General features: G+C 44.6%; 1 protein-coding gene and 1 non-coding gene across 7 annotated transcripts; one reads left to right on the plus strand and one right to left on the minus strand.

Annotated features, from left to right (window-relative positions):
- Positions 1–422: 422 nt before the first annotated feature.
- Positions 423–9743, minus strand: LOC128423859 (protein O-linked-mannose beta-1,4-N-acetylglucosaminyltransferase 2-like). Of its 6 annotated transcripts, none has more exons than XM_053409406.1 (5): positions 9497–9743; positions 8519–8599; positions 4257–4892; positions 3554–3645; positions 423–2727 (listed from the first exon to the last, which is right to left on the minus strand). In XM_053409406.1, the coding sequence occupies exon 5, from the start codon at positions 2635–2637 to the stop codon at positions 901–903; it is 1737 nt and encodes a 578-aa protein (XP_053265381.1). In that variant the 5' UTR covers positions 2638–2727; positions 3554–3645; positions 4257–4892; positions 8519–8599; positions 9497–9743; the 3' UTR covers positions 423–900. The 6 variants fall into 6 exon arrangements, with proteins under 6 accessions (XP_053265381.1, XP_053265379.1, XP_053265378.1 ...); XM_053409404.1 differs by having other exon boundaries at positions 4501–4892; positions 8519–8689; XM_053409403.1 differs by having other exon boundaries at positions 8519–8689.
- A 1647-nt stretch (positions 9744–11390) lies between these two features.
- Positions 11391–11463, plus strand: TRNAF-GAA (transfer RNA phenylalanine (anticodon GAA)). The gene has a single exon. It is a non-coding gene; the product is annotated as a tRNA-Phe (tRNA).
- Positions 11464–15577: the final 4114 nt, after the last annotated feature.

Raw genomic sequence — 15577 nt, forward strand, 5'->3', positions numbered from 1 at the left:
GGACCCGCCAGAAGGCCCTCAGAGCTGGACCTCAGTGTCTGGGCAGAACGATGGGGGTGGAGACGCTCCTTCAGGTATACAGGACCGAGGCCGTTTAGGGCTTTAAAGGTAGCACCAACACTTTGAATTGTGCTCGGAAACATACTGGGAGCCAGTGTAGGTCTTTCAAGACCGGTGTTATGTGGTCTCAGCGGCCGCTCCCAGTCACCAGTCTGGCTGCCACGTTCTGGATTAATTGCAGTTTCCGGGTCACCTTCAAAGGTAGCCCCACACAAGATTTTTGGAGGCTCCCTATAACACAACTGCCCTTCCATCTCTCGCCTCTGAGCTGATGGCAGTTCCCTGTCAACAAGGGTCCTGACCAATCTCAGAAAGGAGGAAGGCGAGAACCCCAAACGAAAGGAAAACCATACTTTTGTACATTTATAGACAGGTTTTCAACAATTTAATGACGGACTGGTACCAGATATGTTGCTCTGGGAGACAGATATTTGGGGAGGGGAGCATAAAACATAAATCTGAACAGTGGAGAACGCAAAAGAGATTGCCCATTCAGAGGGACACTTAAATTACATCATAAATCTGGGCTTAAAATATTCACTACACAAAAGAGAGAGAGATGTTCTGGTTATTGTGTCAAGGTACAACATCTACCTTCCATTCCAGTTTAGTTTGTGTAGGTGTTTTTCAAGGACCAAGAGAACTCAAACACCGACAGGAAATAATGCCACAGAGACGGGCACGATAATGGACGCAATAAAATGGACACAGAGGCACTAGCGTGGTCTATAAGTCCTGGCCTGCTTCTTGAAAAACTACAGGACAATGGGGACCACTCTGCCTTATTTCAAAGCCCCTTGCTGGAATCAACTCCCCCCCTCAAAAGCAACTGGATGGCGATTACGTACTGCACAACAGCACGTCTGCAAAGGGCCCGAGGAGATTCTTGTTGAAAATGCAGCGGATCCACACTAGGTAGTTTGTGAAGGGCTTGATGTTGTCCGAAAAGGTGTGGTTCTGATGGGGCAAGGTGTAAGGCACGTACGTGTTTTCCCCTTGCTCCTGTATCCACACTTCGTATTTCACTTCCCTGACCTTCAGGTACTTCAGGTTCCAAGGGATTTGCCAGGACACAGAGAGTTTGGCTTCGCTGGCACCCTGGACGGAGGTCTGGCACTTGGCACCTCTGACTTTGCCCGGGTAGAGACCGCTGGTCCACGCCTGCCTCTTAGGCCCAGGTTTCATCTTCACAGTCTGCCTGACCACCTGGATCAGGGAAGCAATGTTGACTTCCGTGTCCTGGTAGATGCGGAAAAGCCACTCCGGGTTCCGGCAACAGAGGTGCCGGGGAACCTCGCTGCTCTGCAAGATACGGTCCTGCTCCGCCTTGTCTAAGTGGGCGATCCCTCCTTGATCCCAGGGCCTGTCTGGGTAAGCAACCGTGTTCTCCTTCTCAGTGTTCTGCCAGGCGACGTACTGGAGGTCCATGCCAGGAAGGGCACACAACGTTTTGTAAGGTGTGTAATGCTCAGGGTTTATGGCATACGGGAAAAGCTCCACCACAGTGGCTCCCCTGGGAAGGAAGAGGGACATTGTGAGCTGCGCTCCGTGCATACTGACTAACATGGAGGCGTTGCTGATCAGGCGCACGATATCCGAGAATGCGTGGTCTTCGATGGAAACGGTAATGGTTTTCATCTGAAATTCCTGGGCGAGCGCCAGAATGAGTTCCGCCTCATTGAGGATTAACCTGTTTATGGTTCGGCTGAATACCACAATATATTCTTCGCTGGGTGTCCCTTCCAAGCTCACGTTCAACTTCTCGGTCATGAATTTGGTGAACTGGCGGATCTCGTTTCCGGAGACCAGGATGTTGGCTTTCGGCCCCTGCGGCTGGACAAACCCGTACTGGTACCACGTGGTGATTTTGGACAGTCCCACGTACGACTTGGTGAAGCAGAGGAGACGGCCCAGAGTCTTAAGCTGCTCTCTTAACAGCGGCTGCTTGCTGCTCAGCAGTTTGTAAAGCTCAACATGCGGGCCTTCGCTAAAGCCTTCCATGAAAAACAACCTGGCCTCCTGGTCCAAATCTGGAAACTGCTGCATGGTGTAGAAGATCGGGAGGAGATCATCGTGAAAAACATGCATCAGGTTGTCCGGGTTGAATCGGTTGAGGATCAGGGCCACGTCGGGGACAAACACTGGCTTTGGCATAAATTTAAGGGCCGCGGCTGGCAGTTCCACGAAGTTGAAGTACTGTGTGTTGTGGTCTTCCACTGAAGAAAGATCAAGTAGGGCAGGCTGGAATCTCCTGGGGCCCAAGTTGGGGAGCATGATGGAGGAGTTGCTGTGGAAGAAGATGAATTCCTCAGCCTCCGTGGAATAGCAGAGGGATTCAAAGCGGCAGATCCGATCCGTGTGGATCTTGCCGGCGCACACCATCCTGGTGCCATCTTGCAGCAGGTCTTGAAGAGCAGCTTGGTAGTCAATGCGGACCTGAGAGAGCTCCTGTGTCTGGCGAGTGAGGAGCAACTCCTCTTCCAAGACGGAGACGTGGTCTTGCAGCTTGACATAGTTCCACAGCACAGCTGCAAGGACACACACTAGCAAGGCATTAAACACGGACACTATGTTCATTCTGGAGCCAAGTCTTATCAGGCGGGCAGGTGGCGGGCGCAAAGAAAGAGGGAGGCATCATCAGAACTCTTCAACATTGTGGAACGAGATCTAAAAGAAGAGGGAGGAGAGAGAGAAAGCCAGAGAAAAATCAAATTCAAGTTTTGTAATGTTCTTGTAGTCAGTCAGTCAGTTTTATTGCACATAGCCAAAGGCTGCTGCAATGTACACAGAATCATTCAACAATTAAAAGAAAATACGCTGGATGAATACAAAAAACCTAAAACATTTACATTATCAAGACATTACCTACTCTGAACAGAGCTATAAAAATACCTTAATATACAGGTTAAGACATTAAACAATAAAATTTATAGGCTAAAATCACCACATGGCCACTAATATATTAAAAAATAATGTTAATAGAATATGCAATTATATTCGGAGTTTGGTGATAAAGACAGAATATAGCTTGATGTAGATAGGGTCAAATAAATTCATCTCCTTTACAGTTGGTGGCTACCTTGGCTATATAATTTGCTCTAATTTTCCTAGCGGCAGTTGCAAAGAGTGCTACACGCCAGTTCACATACTTCTCTGTGTCTGCGAGGAGATATAAAATCATGTCAGAGGGGTTCTGGCCAGGGGACCATGTCATTATAGGTGCTAAAAGCGCAAGATATAATGCATAAGGTCCTCTACTTCAGGTCATCCCCTAATGCAAACACGTTCGTTTGTTGGTATGCCTCGGTGTCTCCCATCTCTATAAGCAGAGATTATTGTATTTAATCGTAACTCTGTAAAAGCTTTCTGAAGTTGTACAAAAGTCAATTCATTAAAATAAGGTGTATGTTCATAGGCCTCTCTAAGATTAAAATATAATGGGGTGCATGTATATATGTACATAGAGTTTAGGTCCTTTTTGGTTGCCACTGACCTTATGGTTCGTTTAAAGATATTTTTCTGGGAATATAAGGGAAGTTCTTCGATCCTCGGTCACTGCGGGGTCATATTTGCCCAATAATGTTCCTGTAAAGTTCCATTTAAAAAAGAAAGTAGGTTGATATATTTCTCAGCTTCAATGCAAAGAGGAAGATGTGCATATAAAACTCAATCCATTTTTGGGAACAGTTGCACAAAACCGATTCCTCTCGAATTCTAGCACTGCCGCTCTGTTGCGCAAAAGCACATGTCACACTGCAGAATGATGCACAGATGTGACTGAATGGCTAACAAACAGAACATTATTTGCCAAGCTCTGTCTTATGGGGCAAGAAATTTTTGCATTTGTGGAGAGAGCGCACAAAACCATTCGCTACTTGAATTTTGAATGACAGAGTCCTAGGAAGACAGTACCACATGATTCACACACCCCTCCAAATGTTGGGGTCCTCTCCAATAAACACATTCATCCCACATGAAGGTAGGAGCTTCTAACATAAAGAACAGTGTACCTTGTCGTGCAATTAAATCGTACACATTCATAGATAAGCAGTGCTTTTTCCCCCCCTAAAAAAAAGAGGTGCTGTTAATCATCATTAAAGTAAATGCCACACTTTTTAACAACAAAAAAGAGGTGTCAGTACTGCGTATCCTTGAGTAAAAGGAAAAAAGCACTGTAGCAAAGAGACTTAACATACCTGTCGATACCTGAAAATTCAAAGCGAGTTGATTTCAGCACTTAAACACCTGGACTAGCCTCATATTCCTTGCAGTTTGCGGCCGTGAAAGAAATATTACGACTCATGCAACACGTTGGCGACTAATAGACACACAATAATTACCAAAACGATTATGCATTCTTTATCAATCTTCTGAGAAAAATACAGAAACTTACGCAAAGCCACAGAGACTTGCGAACTACCCAACCTAAGAGGAACTTACAATGTCTGATTTCAATGGATTTTTCCAAGTGCTCGAATCAGTCTTTTGTTTTCTTTATCTTTTTAGGTAAGTTCATGAAGATACCAAGAAAAGGTTAAGTTCGGTGTTGTTCGCAATACCGAGAGATGCTAGTGGAGTTGTAGATGGATGTTGATGAAGTTGTAGAGACAGGGTGCCAGCGTTTTGCACCAGTTTCTCCCTGGCAGTCCAATTAATCAAGAGGCCACTGTTCGCCCCTGATGGGCCCTTTTACTGGGGCCTGCAGGTAGCCCACTCCCAAGCTAGTTTTCTGGGCTAATTCAGTGGTCTAATCTCAAAGCCTTGATACGTATATTGATATTCAACTTCATAGAGAATACTATTTCTTGCCTTAAGCTTAAGAGACCGATTTGCTGAAAATGAAACAAACAAAAAAAGATAAATTAGGGACTTGTAATATCTGCATTCATTTCAATCACATCGCTATTCTGTATGGTAAAAGCTCAGGTCACAACATTTCCCAGTAATGCCAAAGTTCCTTAGTTGTTGCTTTACTTTGTTCTCAGTAACGGATGCATAGCAGGCCTCTTGTGTAATGTTCAGGGGCAATGAAATGGCAAATACGATATACGATATCTTTATTGTCATTGTCCCATGCAGAACAATGAAATTGAAAAACTACATAAAACTACATAAAAACTACATAAAACATTCAAAAACCCCTAAAAACTCTGAACCCCATTTAAAATACACTATACTATAGAGACCCCTTATACTGCGTTTAGAACCAGAATTGCACTGGGGTAGAAACTGTTTCTCAGGGGGCTGGTCCTAGTCTTTATAACCCTGTACCTTCTTCCAGAAGGCAGAAGCTGAAAGAGATCATTTCTGGGGTGTGCACTATCCTGTGCTATCTCTGCCACTTTCTTATGGCACCTGGCAGCATAGATTTGATCTAAGGTGGGAAGGGTGCACCCAATTATTCTCTTCGCAGTCTTTACAACCCTGGACAGCATTGTTTTTTCCCTGACCGTGCAGCTCCCAAACCACAGACAGAGACCGTAAGTTAATACGCTCCCCACAGTGCAATGGTAAAATGCCATCAACAGGTCCTTTGAGAGATTGTTTTTCCGGAGGATTCTCAGAAAATGGCTCAGCAAAATGAATATAAAGTGGTACACGCTGGGACAAAATATATTCTGCACTGCTACTTCATAAATACACTGATGAGGGTATGAGCTGGCAGTGACTTGGCAGGAAATAACTCTTGGGGTCTTGGCAGATAGCTCAGGAAAATGTCAACACAGCACGCTTGCAGCTGTGAAAAAGATGAATTCTGTCTTTGGGATCGTCAGGAAAGGTCATCAAAGATAAGCTTGCTGCTATCATCATGTCTATGGTGAATTATTTTGTTGGTTTTCAAAACTGGGAAGGAGGTAACTGACCATAAATTTCTAACAGCTCACGTTAGCAAGTCTGTGCAGCAAAAGCATCTCCCGTCTTTTAAAAGATGCAGCCAATCTATAATAATGCACTTGTGATAATGTATTTATTAGATGGGTCATGAATGAACTCTAGTCACTATTTCTGGGACTTTTCAAAGCAATACACACACAGCTTTGTTGCGGCCCATAGACCTAAAATACACAGTACAGCAATGGAATATATCAAGAGTTATTACGGTGCAATAGTTGCCTTGCTAAGTCAACAGAGGAGCTTTAGCCTGTACATACTGGTTTCTTTTCTTTCTTTCTTTTCTATTTAACTTATTTAACATAATTATTACAAAATATAAGCAAAATATTGCAAATCCATACATACATATATATTTCAGATAAGCACACATATATAAAAAAAGAACAAAAGAGAAAAAAGAGAAAAATAAAAAATAGAGAAAAAGAAGAAGAAAAGTTGGAAGAATTTCTTCCAAATTTATTCTACAAATATCTCAACAATAAAATTTCATTGATTGACTTCCATCGCTTACACTGCACTTCCTATATACATTTTAAGCAAGATTGTATCTGTTATTCCGTTTCCCCCCCATACAAATATTTGAATCAATAAGTTCTCTAAATCTTTCATAAATCTATTCTAAACACAACCAACACCTTACATTTAATCTTTGTCTACATAAATAAGCATTTAGACATTTCCATTGTTTCTGGATTATATTTTTTGGTTTTTGTCTTATCAAATCAATCAACTTTGCTAATTCCAAGTATTCGCATAATTTACTCAGCCATTCTTCTTTGGTTAGAACATAATTTCCTTTCCAATTATTGGCTATTAACATTCTCACTGCTACATACTGATTTCTGATTCTTACTGCCTCTGAGAGGAATTTTGCTACGGCCAGTGTAATAGTACGTATCTTATCCTCAAGCAGGATGCGGGTGGCGCTGTGGGTTAAACCACAGAGCCTAGGACTTGCCGATCAGAAGGTCGGGGGTTCAAATCCCCGCGACGGGGTGAGCTCCCGTTGCTTGGTCCCTGCTCCTGCCAACCTAGCAGTTCGAAAGCATGTCAAAGTGCAAGTAGATAAATAGGTACCGCTCCGGCGGGAAGGTAAACGGCGTTTCTGTGGCTGCTCTGGTTCGCCAGAAGCGGCTTAGTCATGCTGGCCACATGACCCGGAAGCTGTACGCCGGCTCCCTCGGCCAGTAAAGCGAGATGAGCGCCACAATCCCAGAGTCAGCCACGACTGGACCTAACGGTCAGGGGTCCCTTTACCTTTAGGGCACTGCAGCAGTCCTTTTCTCCTGGCCTCAGAAGCGCATCCTCTGTGCAACTTTTTCCGCGCAGAAGCTTGCAGGAATCGAAGCAAAAGGGTCCCCTCTGCCTCTCTCGGTTTTGCTCATGCAGGAAAAGGCAGGTGCATGTAACTGGGGGTGCTTGCATGCGCTCCCCGGTTTACAGCCCTTGCTTTTTCATCAGCCACAGATCCCAGCAGGACACAAACTTGCTCATGCTCAGTGCTAGCATGGTTGAGCGAGCCATTCTGACAGCAGCCCCATGACCCGGAAGCTGTACGCCGGCTCCCTCGGCCAGTAAAGCGAGATGAATGCCGCAACCCCAGAGTTGGCCACGACTGGACCCAATGGTCAGAGGTCCCTTTACCTTTATCCTCAAGCAGAACCTTAACATAAAAGGAGTCAGCAATTCCAGGTTGTTCTGTTAATATTGGTTTGATTAGGTGCTGTCTAACCTGTTTATAGAGACTACAGTGTAATAAGACGTGTTTCATGCATTCAACATCCTGGGATGCCAGACTGTCTGTCTTCCGCTCAACACTTCAGATGGGGAAACATTCAATCTGGTTTCAGACAAGGGTCTTTCTAACACCTAAATATGTCATGGACTGAATCTGGAATATTTGCGTACAGAATGTATGCTGCTATAGCCATCCCAAACAGCCAGAAGTCATACAGGACAATAAATACAGATGTGTGTTTTTTATTTCATTACTTCACAGCGACATTATGAGGGGTGTGCTGTAAATGACAGCATATCGGAATCCCAACATCTTGCATACGTACACAAATACTATGCACAGACATAGGTACATGCCCATCTGTATCTGTCCACAGGCTTAGGGTGTTCAGAGGATGCAATGGTTTAAAAAATAGGAAAGCAGTGGTCCCTAGTGGCTAGTTATAGGCTGTATGTCTCTTAAGTAGATATTTGTTACCGTTTATCCCATATTTGCTCCTTGTCTTCACTACCAGGAAAATACTGCAATATACACAGATTTAGACCACATTTTACCCCATTAAAAGGACTGGGTGTTAAGAGCCAAGTCAAATTTCAGATTCAGTGAAGGAAGGAAGAAACCCTACCGGTGCTAAGATATGCATACTAATTTTCCTTCCCTCTTTCAGTAGCAGTTCTCAGATACGGACATTTCCATGCATGAAAGTTAACATCTATCTATCAGAGAGAAATAGAACCCTTTTATAATTCAGCAGCCCTCTAAAACTTATCCCATTCCCGCGCCTGCCGTGATCAATTGTGCATTTATCCTTCGTGAAACACTTACCGTGTAAACTGTGCTATTCCCTGCACAGCTCATCTAGTCCAGATGCAATACCGGAGAGTAGCAAGCACTGTAGATCTCTCTCTTTCCATCAAAAATAAATCAATCAGGATTTTGCACTCAAATCAGGATCTTGCAATTCTCGGCTGCTCCGTAATGCCATCAAAACAGCAGCTTAATAAGAACAGAGGAGGATTTATTTGCGTGTCCGGAATGACAGTCTAGAGATAAGCGTTCGATTCCAGAACTCTGGCATAAGTGGCGTTGATCAGGCAAGTGATCTCGTTGCCACTGGCCGCCCCCGAAACCTGTAACCCCCTCTACCAGCTAGGCGCCAAGCCTCTCCCTTCCCCTGCCATGGAAGATGTTGCTGTTTTTGCTGGGCAACCTAGCAGTTCGAAAGCACGTCAAAGTGCAAGTAGATAAATAGGTACCCCTCTGGCGGGAAGGTAAACGGCGTTTCCATGCGCTGCTCTGGTTCGCCGGAAGCAGCTTAGTCATGCTGGCCACATGACCTGGAAGCTGTACGCCGGCTCCCTCGGCCAATAAAGCGAGATGAACGCCACAATCCCAGAGTTGGCCACGACTGGACCTAATGGTCAGGGGCCCCTTTACCCTTAGGGCACTGGAGCAGGGGACGCGGGTGGCGCTGTGGGTCAAACCATAGAGCCTAGGACTTGCCGATCAGAAGGTCGGCATTTCGAATCCCTGCAACGGGGTGAGCTCCCGTTGCTCGGTCCCTGCTCCTGCCCACCTAGCAGTTCGAAAGCACGTCAAAGTGCAAGTAGATAAATAGGTACCACTCCAGCGGGAAGGTAAACGGCGTTTCCGTGCGCTGCTCTGGTTCGCCAGAAGCGGCTCAGTCATGCTGGCCACATGACCCAGAAGCTGTACGCCGGCTCCCTCGGCCAGTAAAGCGAGATGAGCGCCACAATCCCAGAGTCAGCCACGACTGGACCTAACGGTCAGGGGTCCCTTTACCTTTAGGGCACTGCAGCAGTCCTTTTCTCCTGGCCTCAGAAGCGCATCCTCTGTGCAACTTTTTCCGCGCAGAAGCTTGCAGGAATCGAAGCAAAAGGGTCCCCTCTGCCTCTCTCGGTTTTGCTCATGCAGGAAAAGGCAGGTGCATGTAACTGGGGGTCCTTGCATGCGCTCCCCGGTTTACAGCACTTGCTTTTTCATCAGCCACAGATCCCAGCAGGACACAAACTTGCTCATGCTCAGTGCTAGCATGGTTGAGCGAGCCATTCTGACAGCAGCCCAGGTGCATGCTGGGGATTGTAGTTCCCCTTACCCTCCATGTGTTTGCCTGGTGTTATCCACAGAGCAAGGAGGAAGAAAAATTACACAAGCGAAGGCAATGTCTCGCTGATGGACTACTCAGTTTCCGATTTCGGCTGAGTGGCTGCAGGTGTGTTCTTTTAACTCTGTTTGGTTGTTTTTGTTTTGAACTTTTGGCCACACTATGCATAATTCCTCTTTAATGAAATCCCCTCTATTCAAGATTGGATCCAAAAGCTGACAGAATATGCCGAATTAGATGGTCTATCAGAAAAAATCAAAACAGGAATTTGTTTCAAAATGGGAGGTTTTCAAAGAATATTTGAAAAATAAATATAGCAGTTTAAATTCTGTTGCAGCATTCGAGGAACTTCAGTAACAGTTGCAAGGTAGAAATAAGAAATTAGATATATAAGTTTAATTATGATAAGTGTGTATTGGCAATAAGTAATATGAAATCGAAATATGGAATAGACGGGAGGTTGGGTCTTTAGTGTTAAGACCAATATATGTTTTATTGTTTGCTAAGAAAATTATGTGTCTATGGTTATTCCTGTGTGTAATTTGGCATTTGTGGTTTTTTTCTTTTTTCTTGTTATATCAATAAAAATTAAAATTAAAAAAATAATAATGCATAATTACTCTGGAGATTAAGATGTTAGTGAAGATATAAAATTAAGATGCATGTTATGTTTTTGATAGGGGGACTGTTCGGTTAAAAAAAATCAAACCATGTAAAAAAGCAACTCAGTCTCAAGCAAAAGATCACAGGGGATTTAGACCAGAACCTTTTCCTCAGCTCCACTGAGCAGACAAATTACAGAATGTATTATTGTGTAGTTTATTTCTATACTGCTTTTGGGCCCAAAGACGGGGGAAACAGCGAAGGAAGAGCATGTCGATGCAAAATTTAAAAAAACCAAACCCTCCCAGTACAATCAATCGATTGAAAGGATATAAAACGACAAAACTACAACATCCCCAACAGTCACATTGGTTTTTGCCTTATCACGCAAGTTTATTTGCATTGGTGCTTCGACCTCATTGCACGACACACCTATCTGGAATTAGAAACTGAGAGAGAGGTGAGAGGCTTTAGGCATTTTGGCTCCTCTTCTGCCAGAACTGATTCCCTCAGGGGCTATTCCACCTTCACCAAATGGTTCCAGTTTTTAAAGTCTCCAACTTGGGCAGTGAAATATACTCAGAGTCACAAAGTGATTTCATGCTCTTTATTCAGCTCATAGTGGTGCGGAGGAATGAATGAATGTCCCCTCAAAGTATCTGCTTTAAATACATTATTTACACAATGGGCTGCACATGATTGGCTAATTCCGGAATTCTACTGTAAGCCAATCAGGTTGTGGATTCACTTCTATCTGGAGCATGATTGGGTAGTTCCTGCCAACCAATCATACTGCTGCATTGTTCTAGGACCAATCAGACTGCTGCATTCTGAATCCTATTGTTCTAGGACCAATCAGACTGCTGCCTTTTGGATCCTATTGTTCTAGGACCAATCAGACTGCTGCAGTTTGGATCCTATTCAACTCAGTACATAACAGGCAGCTTTGAAAGAGGACTGGAGAAGCCTGCCTGCATAGCTCAGCTGGTTAGAGCATGGTGCTGAAAATGCCAAGGTTGCAGGTTCGATCCCCGCTGGGACAACTGCATATTCCTGCGTTAATAGGGGGTTGGACTAGATGACCCCAACTTTACCGTTCTATGATTCTGGAGTTCCCGGAGGAGAGAGAGCTATCAATGACTACCAGGCAGAGGGCCTTCTCGGTGGTGGCGCCTGCCCTGTGGAACACCCTCCCACCAGATGTCAAAGAGATAAACAACTACCTGACATTTAGAAGACATCTGAAGGCAGCCCTGTATAGAGAAGTTTTAGAATGTGGCTTTTTTGCGGGGGGGGGGTTATTGCTTTTGGTTTGATTTTATGTAATAAATAATAAATTTTTATTAGTTGTTGAGCTTTTTTTAGGAGATTTTACCCCAGGATAAACTGCCACAGGGGCTGGATTAGGACTTTGGACATGCCTGGGTTAAACATTGATGGCACTTTATGAAGAGATATTGCCACAATTTGCTTGTTTCCCTGTTCACTCCCTTTCCCATTGTTGACTGTAAGCGGGTGGGGAAAGGAATCGCCCTGGTTTTTTAAAAATCTTTGCAAATGCCTCGGGTGCACTTAGTTTTGCAGCCCCAACTTGGAGGGGGTGTCTGGATTTTGCAGGGAGGGGAAAAGACTGAGAGACCCTCCCTCCTGTGGATCTTTTGCACAGGCTGCCTCTTTTTGGGGTGCAATATTGTCGTCTGGCCAGCCCAGGACCTCCAGACATTTATTACATTTATATACCGCCCTAATTTATCCGACGGTCACATAAAAATACAGAATGCATAACATCACAAGCAAACCCAAATTCCCAATTACCCCCTCACGCAAACTCCTTTATTTGAAGATCTTTATTGGAAGAATGTCAGCGATCAAAATGAACTTATTACCGAAAATGGTATTTTTGTTCCAGACAATCCCGATAATAAGAGGTTTAAGACAATTTAAAGAGTGGCAAAAGACTCTCTCGCGTTTTATATGGCAAGGGAGAAGACCAAGGATCAAATTTAAAATACTGACAGATAAGAAAGAAAGAAGGGGGTTCGCGGTACCTGATCTGAAACTCTATTATGAAGCAGCGTGTTTATGTTGGATAAAGGAGTGGATAACCCAGGAGAACCCAGATTTGTTAGATTTGGAGGGGCACAACAATAGATTTGGATGGCACTCCTATCTTTGGTATGGTAAGGCAAAAGTGCATAAAGGGTTTACAAATCATGTGATAAGGGGTGCTCTATTTGAAGTCTGGGACAGAAACAAGAATTTGTTGGAAAGGAAAACAGCGTGGTGGGTGTCACCAATTGATATGTTAACAGTTAAAAAACTGAACATAGAAGGGAGAGGGGCCACCTATGAGGAGATTCTGATGAAGGCCGAAAAAGGTTGGAAATTGAAGCCTTATGATTGTATTGCTGGAAAATTGACAGGATGGTTGCAATACCATCAAGTCAATGATTTTTTTAAAGAGGACAAAAAATTAGGATTTGAAGACAAAAAATCGAAATTTCAAATAGACATTATAGAAAGTAAGTCTAAACTACTTTCAAAAATGTATAATCTATTAGAATGGAATACAAAAGGCGAACTAATAAAAGAGGCTATGATAAAATGGGCTATTGATCTAGGACACAACATAGACTATGGTGTATGGGCCAAACTCTGGAATGAGAGTATAAAATTCACCACTTGTTCTGCCTTAAAAGAGAATGTTATGAAGATGGTCTATCGTTGGTATCTTACTCCCACCAAATTGGCAAAAATGTACAGAACTAGTAGTAAAACTTGCTGGAAATGCAAGGAAAAGGATGGCGACTTCTTTCATATGTGGTGGTCATGTAATAAATTAAAAGAGTTCTGGGAATCGATTTATAACGAGTTACAAAAGATGTTTAAGTATAGCTTTCCCAAAAAGCCGGAAGAATTCTTGCTAGGTTTCGTGGGAGAAGATATTAAGAAGACTGATCAAAGATTATATTTGTACGCAACAACAGCAGCTAGAGTTCTGATAGCTCAAAAGTGGAAGCAACAGGAGATGCCGACAATAGAATGGCAGATAAAGCTGGTTGAATACGCTGAGATGGCTAAATTGACACACAGAATTCGCAATCAGGAGGAGACAAAGTACCAAAAAGAATGGTGTAAATTTTTGATCTATATAAGTGAGAACTGTACAAATTTGAAAACTTTGGCAGGATTGAAGTAAATCTTATGTCATGTTGTAATATCTAATCAAAGAAACTGTGAACTATAGAATAGAATAGGAAAACTGATGGAAGGGAAGGACGGAAGTCAACAGCTCTACGGAGTATAAAGTAGGATATATGTAATAAGATTTGATGTTTTACTGGTGTTGGTGGGTGATCTTAAATCTCAATAAAAATTATTTATATATATAAAAAAGAAGATCTTGAAGTGGTTCACGCCAGAAAAGTACAGTAGAACCTCGGGTTGTGAACGTGATCCATGCGGGAGGCACGTTTGCAACCCGCAGCGTCTCGCATGCGCAGGTCACAATTCGGCGCTTCTGCGCATACGCAAAGCACGATTTAGCGCTTCTGCGCATGTGGGAGCTTCGAAACCCAGAAGTAACCCGTTCAGTACTGCTAGGTTTGGCGCGGTGCGCAACCCGAAATCATGTAACCTGAAACGTCTGTAACCCGAGGTAAAGGTAAAGGGACCCCTGACCATTAGGTCCAGTCATGGCCGACTCTGGGGTTGTGGCGCTCATCTTGCTTTACTGGCCAAGTGAGCCGGCGTACAGCTTCCGGGTCATGTGGCCAGCATGACTAAGCCGCTTCTGGCGAACCAGAGCAGCGCATGGAAATGCCGTTTACCTTTCTGCTGGAGCGGTACCTATTTATCTACTTGCACTTTGACGTGCTTTCGAGCTGCTAGGTTGGCAGGAGCAGGGACCGAGCAACGGGAGCTCACCCTGTCGCGGGGATTCGAACTGCCGACCTGATCGGCAAGCCCTAGTCTCTGTTGTTTAACCCACAGCGCCACCCGCATCCCTTGTCATAACCCGAGGTTTGTTGTTTAGTCGTCCGACTCTTCGTGACCCCATGGACCAGAGCACGCCAGGCACTCCTGTCTTCCACTGCCTCCAGCAGTTTGGTCAAACTCATGCTGGTAGCTTCCAGAACACTATCCAACCATCTCGTCCTCTGTCGTCTCCTTCTCCTTGTGCCCTCCATCTTTCCCAGCATCAGGGTCTTTTCCAGGGAGTCTTCTCTTCTCATGAGGTGGCCAAAGTATTGGAGCCTCAGCTTCAGGATCTGTCCTTCCAGTGAGCACTCAGGGCTGATTTCCTTCAGAATGGATAGGTTTGATCTTCTTGCAGTCCATGGGATTCTCCAGAGTCTCCTCCAGCACCAGAATTCAAAAGCATCAATTCTTTGGCGACCAGCCTTCTTTATGGTCCAGCTCTCACTTCCATACATCACTACTGGGAAAACCATAGCTTTAACTATACAGTGGTACCTCGGGTTACAGACGATTCAGGTTACAGACTCTGCTAACTAGTACCTCAGGTTAAGAACTTTGCTTCAGGATGAGAACAGAAATTGTGCTCCGGTGGCGCGGCAGCAGCAGGAGGCCCCATTAGCTAAAGTGGTGCTTCAGGTTAAGAACAGTTTCAGGTTAAGAACGGACCTCCAGAACGAATTAAGCACTTAACCCGAGGTACCACTGTACGGACCTTTGTTGGCAAGGTAAAGGTAAAGGTATAGGTACCCCTGACCATTAGGTCCAGTCGTGACCGACTCTGGGGTTGCGGCGCTCATCTCGCTCTATGGGCCGAGGGAGCCGGCGTTTGTCCGCAGACAGCTTGGGGATCACGTGGCCAGCATGACTAAGCCGCTTCTGGCGAACCAGAGCAGTGCATGGAAACGCCGTTTACCTTCCCGCTGGAGCGGTACCTATTTATCTACTTGCACTTTGACATGCTTTCGAACTGCTAGGTTGGCAGGAGCAGGGACCGAGCAACGGGAGCTCACCCCGTCATTGCGGGGATTCGAACCGCCGACCTTCTGATCAGCAAGTCCTAGGCTCTGGTTTAACCCACAGCGCCACCTGCGTCCCATTGTTGGCAAGGTACCACTGTACAAAACGAAAACACAAAATACATAATAAAAGAAAAACAAATTTAATAAACAAAGAAA

This window comes from Podarcis raffonei, chromosome 12, assembly GCF_027172205.1.
Source record: "Podarcis raffonei isolate rPodRaf1 chromosome 12, rPodRaf1.pri, whole genome shotgun sequence".
Classification (NCBI taxonomy): Eukaryota; Metazoa; Chordata; class Lepidosauria; order Squamata; family Lacertidae; genus Podarcis; species Podarcis raffonei.